The following is a 10,380-nucleotide window of genomic DNA, read 5'->3' as shown; positions in this document are numbered from 1 at the left end:
TGCTGTTTTTAATGGTGATTGTGATGGATGCTATAATATTATAATAATAGCTACTTTTTGGCCTCTTGTCATTGCTGATGTCAGTTTTAATTCTGAAATTAAAAAATCCTACTTTTAAATGGCCTTCATTTGAGAAAGCTAGGTGGTGTAGTCGTAAAATCTTTAACTAAACCTTCACTATTTCCTTGGTGCCTAATTAGATCATTTTAACTAGTCAAACTCCAATTGACAACTTGGTTAAACTTGGCTTTCCACTGATTGTAACTCATGAATTACCATTTCATTCTCATTTCAGCGAGAGGGTTCTCTTCTTCCAGTGCCTGCTAGAGAGTCAACTGAATGTGAATCTGTCCACTAAGTAAGACGCACAGACATTTGATGCTGATATTGTGGATAGATGAGCTTTATCACTTTTGCCTTGTTGATAAAAATCTTGTTGATAATAATTTGTTTTTCCATTTAGATTTACTCATGAAGAAAGAAAAGCAGTGATCCAGCACTGGACAAGTGCAGCAGTGGAGTTAAATGAAGACACTTATTTTAGGAGGATGCATGTTTGTTTGTGTCTGCATGTCAGGAATTTTGCTCTGCACATCTCAACTCAAAAACCTCTATATGTTTAATTTTCAGAACGTTCTATGCTCTCATCCTACAAACCAAGTGCTTTCGGCTCTGCAAGTCTTGACCTCTAGACAGCAGGTGGCGTTAGAGGAGAAGATTGCAGCTTTGAATGTAGAGCATGACATTTTGGATCTCAGTATATTTTTACATTATAATGTAGATTATCAAAACCCATTCTATAAATAATCATGTAAGTGAATTGATTATTGCTTATTACTCAGTCTATATATATATATATATATATATATATATATATATATATATATATATATATATATATATATATATATATATGTATGGCCTGTGAGCTCACACAGAGGTGCTCGAAAGGCCGTCTTTACACAGAACAAGTGAAGACTACTACCATCACACACTGGTAAGACATGACATGCTCTCAAATGTTTCCAACATGGGCTCTTTGTGGAATCATCAGATCACCATTGTTTTTATAGTGCTTCATACTTGTAGGGATTGCTTTTAACCAGCTTCAGTATTAAACAGAATCAATGATGCAAACTTCAGAAATGAGATAAAGTTAGAATATTTTGTAACTAATAGCTAAAGCATTAATTTTGATCCCAAACTGTTCAAACTATGATTTTAATCAAATGAGCGTACTGTTTGGTTTTGTCTGTGTAGGTGGGAGCAGCCTGGTCAGTTTGCCGTGTCAGAAATGCAGAGAGAGGGATGGACTTTCCAACAGTGGTAACAAAGGAATCCTGAATTAGTTTTGCATTTGAGATCAAAGTTTATGTTGGTCAACTTTATCTGTACATACTTTCTTCAATTTACTCTTACTTTACACTCAAATTAACCTGAGTAGGTATTTACTTTTCTGCAACATATTGAGTTTGTTCTTGAGGATACATCCTGTTCAAGTAATATTTTATGCACCTTTTCTGGATTTCTCAAATAATTTAATAGACACCTGAATAAAGGTCTGGTAATAAAGGAGCAGTTGTATGTCTTTTGTCTTGTGGTGTCCTGAATCTCACTACTGAAGGTAGAAGTTAAATAGATGCTGAATGCTTGTGCTGTTACCAGTGTGGGTTTGTGTTTTTATCCTCAATACCCTCTTGTGGGAACTTATGTTATGTTTATGTAATTCTCTTGGGTTAGACCAAACATTGATATGTTAACACAATTAAACTGTGAACTGTAAAATGTCGGGCGGTTTTAAAGCTAATTAAGAAACTAACAGACTATTGTTGAAAAATCTGCGGTCATGTTTTTGAAAGGCATCTCACTCACTAAAGGTTGTATTTATTTGATCTTTTTTTTTTTTTATCTGTGTAAAAGTCTTACTATAACTTTTGATAAATTCGATCCATCGTTGATGAATGCAGTTTAAACTATAATTTAATTCATTGTTGCTGAACATAAAGTATGTACTACATCAATTTGTTATGTGAGAGTAATGTGTTTTAGTCATTTCTGTCTGACATAAAAATGCCATTGCTTTAATACTCCAATAATTCTGTTACAAACTGTTTTAAGACAGATAAATCCTTCAAAACAAATAAAAGGCAGCAAAACAATTATCAGGACTTGATATATAGAAGGAACTTCTAACCCGCTGTGCATCTAACAACCTTCTAGTACAGAGATTTCCAAACGTTTTTGTCAGCCGAATCACTTTTTATTATTATTGTTTTTTACGTTTTCATGATTTCATTATTTGCTTTTCATCAACTCCACTAGCCCAGTTTAGGAAACGTTTCTAGTGTATGAGAAATACTTTCCATGTTTACGGATTCAAACCATGAAAATAACATTAATTATATTATATATGCTTATTATACTCAAATTATACAACAAATGACAAAAAGGCATGTTTTTTTTTCAGGGTGTTTTATAATACTCAGTATTACTTTTAAGCAACTTAAGTTAAAAACTGAATTGTCTTCCATATGCATTTTTTTCACTCTCACAATCAAAAGATCACTCAACAGAATGATCACAAATGATTCCAGAGGCAGCTGTGTCACAATGGCTAAATATTTCTTCACACCCTGATTCAATGGCATTGTTTCTGGCTTAAGGCTTGGATAACATGTCATTCATCATAGACACTTCTCTGTAACCAAAAACAATCACATAAAATCATGAACCGAACACATAAAAGTAAACATAACATTTTAACTTAAAATTAAATGTCGGGGAAGGGGAAAAAAGTGTTGTGGGTGAGACCCGTAGATCTTTCAGTGTAGATCTCAGTCCACTGCGTGTGATTGATGACATAGATATGCTATAAAGACTCGATCTGCTTTACAAGCCCAGTTATCGTATTCTGGTGAACAGGTTTAAAACTGACACAGATTCCTGAAAGACACAAAAAACAAGAATTAAACTGAGGATATGAACTTGAGAACAGCCAGAGTTTCACAAAAATGTACCGTTTTTTTCGGACTAGAAGTCGCACCTGAGTATTAGTCGCATCAGTCCAAAAATACGTCATGAGGAAAAAACAAGTCGCACTGGACTACAAGTCGGATTTATTTAGAACCAAGAGAAAACATTACCGTCTACAGCCACGAGAGGGCGCTCTATGATTGCAATGTAGACTACAGGAGCACTGAGCAGCATAGAGCGCCCTCTCAAGGCTGGAGATGGTAATGTTTTCTCTTGGTTCATGTCTCTTAGTTCATTTCTCGGTTCACGTCAAATTAATTTTGATAAATAAGTCGCTCCTGACTATAAGACGCAGGTCCAGCAAAACTATGAAAAAAAAAGTGTGACATAGTCCGGAAAACACGGTAAAAAAAAAAAAGTATCTTACCTTTGTTGATCGTGTTTTACTAAATACATTCCAAAAACGCAGAGTTTCATCGCCTGCGCCAGTCACTATTGCTTCTCCATCTGGAGACATTGCCTTCAAGATAAAGGGATATTATCACTAAACAGCATTTGAAAATACTTATTTACAAAAAGTGTGTCAACTGTTAAAATAAAACAGCAGAAGTACTAACCAGATAGAGCACCCTGTACGAGTGGCCGGTCAATTTGGCAACTTGAGTGAGCGAGGGGTATTTCCACACGAGGATCTGATTCTGAGAGTAACCGTGTGTGCTGACCTGGAGACAATGGAACATGCAACAAGACACCATCATGACTGTTTCTCTTATTCTACAGCATTAATGCCGGTTATAACCAACAACAAACATCAACACTGACCATTTGGTTAGTTAAATTGAATTAACATACCAGTTCATTGGTGTGTTTGGACCAGGCCAGGTTGCAGACTTGTGAGCCTGTGTCGATACACTGCAGTGGCTGCGCTGTCAGAGTGTTCCAGAAGCGGATGCAGCGGTCTGCCGTCCCCCCTCCGGAGGCCAGCAGTCCATGCTGGTGAGGAGACCAGGCGATTGCCTTCACTGCGGCCAGGTGTTCTGTGTACTGCTGCATCGGTAACACACTAGAGTGATTCCACACCAACAGCTGCATGGATCAAACACAGGAATGCTTTTAGAGAATGCTTTTTCCCTAAAAACCTTTTTTGTGCTAATATATTTGAATATTTTGTACATTCCAATTATATCTATATCTACATCTATCTACTTCTACATCTATCCATATAATAGACAGAGAGAGAGAGAGAGAGCAGTCAGATCACCTTGTTGTCATTTCCTCCGGAGGCCAGCAGCTGATGGTCAGTGCTCCACTTGAGTCCGCAGACCTCTTGTCTATGGCCCTGCAGCCTGCGCTCTGACTGCAGAGGGGGCGTCCTGATATCTCTCTGAAGTATCATCCGGTCCCGGCTGCCTGATGACAGCTGATCTGCATTCCAGGCCAGTGCACCTGAGTTTTCATAACAGGTTTACATTACACATTTCACTAGAATGTGAAGCACATGAGAAAGTAAACTGAAACATTAAAGCAGTCCAACAAGAAGCTTGAGAGCAATCATATGTCCTGCATTTCAAATGTTTGGGGACAAGCAGTTGCGCTGCTTATTATTTTTGTGGAAAACATGATAAATTTTTTCCCCGCATTGAAACAAAATTATGAAAAGAACAGAACTTTTTAGCAAGGTCTTTAATGTCAATTTTAGTTAATTCATACTTGCTGAATAACATATTACAAACTTTAACACCTTGACCAATGAATTTCAATGATTTTTCTATAATTTTCCAGTTATAGAAATCCAATCCTAATTTTCCATAAGGATTTAAAAAAAATGCTCACCAACTCTTGCTGTGTGTCCCTCCAAGGCAAACAGCTTTTTGCCGGCAGTAGCATCCCAAATTTGTACAAAGCCTTTGTGTGTACCCACAGCGACAAGATTGCCCTATGACAGAATAACGGTCAGACTACAAAACCCAGAAAGCAACTTCCGATAGTCCAAGTCATAAAGGTTAACTCACCCTCTCCGACCAGCCCACAGACGTAACTGAATCACCCTCCACTGATAGGTCACATAGTCGCGTCACCTGTGGACAAAGCACAGAAAATACACACAACTTAGTTCAACTGTTCACTGGGTATTAAATGACCCTAAATTTGCTTAAACAGCCAGTGTCTCTCATGCATACCTGACTGGTGCAGGCACTCCAAAGATAAACACAAGTCCCCAGTCCAACACTGAGAACATTTAAAGAGGACCAGTCCACTAAGTTGAGGTAGAAATCATCTTGTAGCTCCGGTGCATCTAGCACCTTAAAAGGAATCTTGGAAATTTTGCGTGTGGGTTTTCTTGGTGACCGCAGAAGCTTCTGACTATAAACAAAAACAACGCATGCAATTAAATCAATGCATTTTTACTAATCACGTTTCAGGAGAAGCCTCAGCTTACCTTTTGCTGCTAACAGGGGAGAGGGAGTACGGGGAAACACTGTTATCGTCGGGTGTGGATCTTTTGGCACTGAGTGAATACTGTACACACAAACACAAAGTAGGCGCTGAAATCACAGATCAAAACATTCATGTAGCATCAAATGAACAGATCAGCCGATAAGAGAGACTTACACTAAAGAGGCTCCTCCTCTCGGGTGTGGAGGGCTGTAGTCTTCTATCTTCTGTTTGAGGATCCAGGACCTTCTCAATCCCGGCACCAAGCAACTCATTCTTCAGAAGGGCAGAATACGCCAAGCCGTCCGCTGTCAAACAAACGACAGAATTTACTCGAGTTACAAAACACAAGAGGGTGGAGTATCATATTTGAGAACGTGATCCATCAAGAGTGAGGTTCATTTAAAGCATAGTCTGTCTCTCTCTATATAAAAAAAGATAACACCAACAACACCAATGCTTTATTAAAACAGACTATGGAGGTAAAATCAACGCAATCCTCTTCTCGCTCACCTTTGCCAGTATCTGATGTCGCGTCTTTGGTTTTTTTATTCTGGCTTGGTGACTTTTCATTTTCCTGTAAATAGAGTAAAGAAATTTGAACTTGACACTTACCATTATTTTCATTCAAATCAAATGGAAGCTAATTGGAAGCTCCATTACTAGTATTTATAATATTTTTCTTTTTATGCATCACCCACATTTATTCTGTGGAAGTTGATGCTCCAGTTAGCTCCAGCTCGAGACGGTATGAATCTGTCTCCATGCTTGCTTGGTGATGACAGCGGTGACTCAGGGGTGGGAGTCAGATGACAGATCACATCTCTTACTTTCTGTATACAAAAATAAAAAAAGCAATCAGATCAAAACTAAAAGGTCTGAAATTGATCATTTTAAAAACATTCAAACAGCACAGAAAAAAATAGAACATCAAAATAATCCAATTTCAAGTCTGCAATATTCAAGATCACAGACTTACCATGGGACTGGTGTTGTCATTCTGGATGTTGATCTGACGCAGTAACCTGCGCTCATAGTCCTGATCCATGGATGTCATTCAGAAATCTGGGAATGTGGAGATCCAGGGGCACGGTGCCTAAAGTGCATTCATGGAAATAACATAAAACCATTTTAAAAAAAATATATGGGAGAAACATTATTTTAAGGGAAGGTCACAACAATGTTAAAGGTCTAGACTTTTAGGTGGCGTTCATCTGATGTCTGGTTGACTAGGCAGAAGGCTACAAGCCTCGTCAGCCGATGCCATCTGTTCAGTACCCCTTTAACAGGTGTTAGAGAACAGCTGCTCAATCGTCAGCTTCCAGACAATAGGAGCATAGAGAGACAAGAATATGCTGGACTGCGATTCCCAGTTCATGACATTTTAATTAAAGACACATAGTCTTAAATGCAATCGTTTCGTGGCCTAAGCCAACAATGACATTTTTATTACGGATAAAATAAATTAAATGCCTTTTTAATAACAGGAAAAGCAAAGACAAAATATCAATATAAAGTCAGAAAGTAATTACCCCACAGCTGCTCTCAGTCCTGAATGAAGAGATACTAGATTCATTTGTCAACACGGCTAACTATCAACGTCTGTGTTCATTTGTGGGGAAAAAATATGTCAGCGTTATATATCAGCTGACCCAAGACCATCTAAATGTATACATTGATAAAATAACAGAAGATGTAGTATTGTCCTGCACTGATTTTTAGCATCTTGGTGTTTCACAATGGATTACTGAGCAGCTAGTCAGGCTAATCTGACCCAAGTCATTGGACCTACCTTGACTACGATATTCGGTGAATTTATAATCTGATCAGCAGAACCTTATCCAAACCAAACGCACTGAGTGTCAACCTTGAAAAAAATGCGAATATATTTGATAATGGATATAAGATACGCTGCGCGATGTTGTTAGCAAATCGAAGCTGTTGTTATCGATGGCACCGCAAGGGATCATGGGACTGAGTTGAACGCTGACGTCACGAAATTTGAAAAAAGACAAAACGTTGCTGTTTTTAAAAGTGAAAAGGTAAATTTGAACTTATTTATTTTTATATACGGGGAAAAAAATAATATTGGGCAATTGGTTAAAAAGGGCTAACTATATGTTACGGAAAGTTTAAATTAAATAATTAAAAGTTTAAAAAGTGCCATAAATAAATTAATACTTGCATAATAGATCACAAATGTAATCATACTGAAGTGTTCTAAGGTATAAAAAAAAAAAATCATTTTCTTAGCTTTTTAAGTTGACCGTTAAAAACAACAGAAAGTAATCCCCATTTAAATGTAATTGAGTAATAGAACACGAATTCGGTTTTGGTTTTAATAGAACTCAAGTAAAACAAATTATAAAGTATAGTAGTAAAGTACTATTACTCAAATTCTACTTCTAGTTTATTTTATAATGCAACCTTATTTACTTTATACAAAAAAAAGAAAGAGATAAGTGAAGAGATACTAGGTAAATCAAAACAGTAAATTCATAAAATTCTATTATATTTATATTTCCTTATCCATTGTTCTAAAACAAACTTTTATTTTGATAAGAACACAGGAGACCGGAAGTGGCGCTCCAAGTTTATGCACATCGTTGGAACGTTTTAGTTGTGCCGCTGTCCTAAATCACAAAAACAATACATTCCACTGTGTAGAGTGTTTATTACTGCACGTTGCACAAAATGCCACGTTTCTTATTGAAAACATGCAAGGGGAGACGAGAAATGCTGCGGAGATTAAATATTTACTTGCATCCAAAATTAGGTGGCGAAAAGACGAAATTCATAACGTCACATACTAGACAGGCGAGCTGAAATTCACAAACGAATAAGATATCGAAGGCATTTTTTCCTGATTTACCGGAGCACGAGAACGGTAAACAGTAATTTCTGTATATGTTTGCTATGCAGTTCTAAGACGTCTGTAGACGTTCCTGAAATCACAATCATGTCATGATTAGGAATGTAACGGTATGAGATTTTCACAGTATGATAATCATTTTAGAAAATATCACGGTTATACAGTTTCACGATATTAAACAATTGGATTTTTTTTTTTTTTTTTTTTTTGGTTGAACAAATGATTGAAATCATGTGTTTATTCAAATTTCATTAATCAAAAACAAGAAAATTTAATCACTGATTATTAGTTTTAGTTAATTATTAGTTAACTTAAATTTATAATTGATTATGCATACAAATTAATAAATTCTGGTTTCTGTATATAGATTCTGTACTTTTATGATTTAATACAAATGTACTGCATAAAAATGTAACAATTTAATTAATATTTTAAAACCTTTACTCTTTTATTTTTTCACAGAGGCCTGCACAACTGAGATTTACTAAATTAAAATGAGGGGGAAAATATATATATTCCTTAAAAATGTTTATGTAAATTATTATTATTATTATTTTAGAAGTAGTCTACATTATACTACAATCGTCATTTCTGTCTATTTCTTCCAGTTAAAAAGCTGACTTTTATTTTAACGGGTTGTAGTGAAGAGCTTTGAGTGTATTTGTTTTTGACAGTGGTTTTCTCAAATAAAATGATGAAATGATTATTAATTGTTCTGTCAGTGTTTTGTGTTCATGTCCTCAGTGAGACAGCAGCACTGTTAAACATGGCACTTTAAGCCACGCCGGCGCATACTTGGGAATGTAGTACACGACACAACAAACAGATTAGCCTATATTTTATATAGCAGTGCTTTTGTTATTACTTTACAGCTTAGTTTTTGATTTATTCATCAATCCATCAAATCACACATTTATGAGACATCTGTATTGTAGATATACTGTAAATTCATTGTCATGACTGGATCCTGGGATTCACTCTGCATCTCAGAAATAATAATGCTTAAACCTTAAGTTATAAATGGGACATGGCCGTATCTGTACGGAGGGATGATATTCTGAATAAGTAAACATGTTCGATGCGTTTCCTCATTTTGCAGCCGCTTTCCGGCCACAGTTTTTGTAAACTGTGTCTACCCCTCGATGACAAATAAGCATTCGTCTATTCTATATAAAAATTAATCCCATACTAGTGCCAGTTTGAACTCATATTTCGACCTGGGATAGAGATTAGAGATAACGGCCTCTGTCTCTGATGTTGTCTCCGCTGTACGTGTGGGTGGAGCAAGAGAACAGTTAAGTGGTAAGGTGTTGCCTAGGCGCAGGTGACATTCTGTGTCTGTTATTTTCTCCCAATACCGTAGATAAGCAAATGTACACGGTATGATAATCGTACATGTTTATATCATGGTATATCGTCATACCAGTGTATTGTTACAACCCTAGGCATGATGGCACTCTTTGGTGCTTCAGCATGTGGTACATAGACAAGGCTCTTTCTGGGACGTTTGTTGTGGTTTTACTCGCAGCACAGATGAGAGGACCATCTTGCAGAGTTCAATCTATGGACTATGGCAGAAAAGAGAGGCTTCTGCTCTCAGCCACACAAAGAACTCATGGGTCAACCGGTGGGATTTCTGCTGCTGGTGGATGCGGATTATTTGCTTCAGACCTGGCTACTGAAATGCTATTCTTTATCACCAAATCTAACAAGCGCTTAGAGAAAAAACATTTCCTAAAACATGTTAATGTTAAACAAGCTATCCTTATTTCAAACTCAAGTTAAAGTTTGAATGCTTGAATATTTAATAAAAACTGTTTTGCAGATAAAGCAAAAATTCCTCTTTTGACAACAAGACATTTACATCATAAAAGCATTTATGTGACCATATGTTTATGATTTATTCTGCCTGTAAGCTCTAACGTTTTGTGTCATGAATATTTGAGATGTTTGTGATCTTCAGTAAAGTCTGTGTGACTAATGTTAAATCCTCCATGCATGAGCAGAGGTGATTAGCAGAGCTAAGAGCAGTAGTCTATAACAGTATGTTCTGCTTAACTAATCCACACAGCAGTATATCTCATTCAGTAAGATTCACC

General features: G+C 36.6%; 1 protein-coding gene across 2 annotated transcripts; it reads right to left on the bottom strand.

Moving 5' to 3' along the window:
• Positions 1-2,244: 2,244 nt before the first annotated feature.
• Positions 2,245-7,395, bottom strand: LOC113069925 (fizzy-related protein homolog). Of its 2 annotated transcripts, XM_026243055.1 has the most exons (15): positions 7,202-7,395; positions 6,942-7,011; positions 6,389-6,505; positions 6,111-6,242; positions 5,923-5,986; positions 5,587-5,717; positions 5,414-5,493; positions 5,154-5,337; positions 4,986-5,051; positions 4,807-4,909; positions 4,235-4,419; positions 3,826-4,059; positions 3,591-3,695; positions 3,401-3,493; positions 2,245-2,943 (listed from the first exon to the last, which is right to left on the bottom strand). In XM_026243055.1, the coding sequence occupies exons 3-15, from the start codon at positions 6,464-6,466 to the stop codon at positions 2,902-2,904; spliced, it is 1,497 nt and encodes a 498-aa protein (XP_026098840.1). In that variant the 5' UTR covers positions 6,467-6,505; positions 6,942-7,011; positions 7,202-7,395; the 3' UTR covers positions 2,245-2,901. The 2 variants fall into 2 exon arrangements, with proteins under 2 accessions (XP_026098840.1, XP_026098841.1); XM_026243056.1 differs by lacking the exon at positions 6,942-7,011.
• Positions 7,396-10,380: the final 2,985 nt, after the last annotated feature.

This window comes from Carassius auratus, unplaced genomic scaffold, assembly GCF_003368295.1.
Source record: "Carassius auratus strain Wakin unplaced genomic scaffold, ASM336829v1 scaf_tig00002576, whole genome shotgun sequence".
NCBI lineage: Eukaryota > Metazoa > Chordata > Actinopteri > Cypriniformes > Cyprinidae > Carassius > Carassius auratus.
This window is presented reverse-complemented; position numbering and strand designations above follow the sequence as displayed.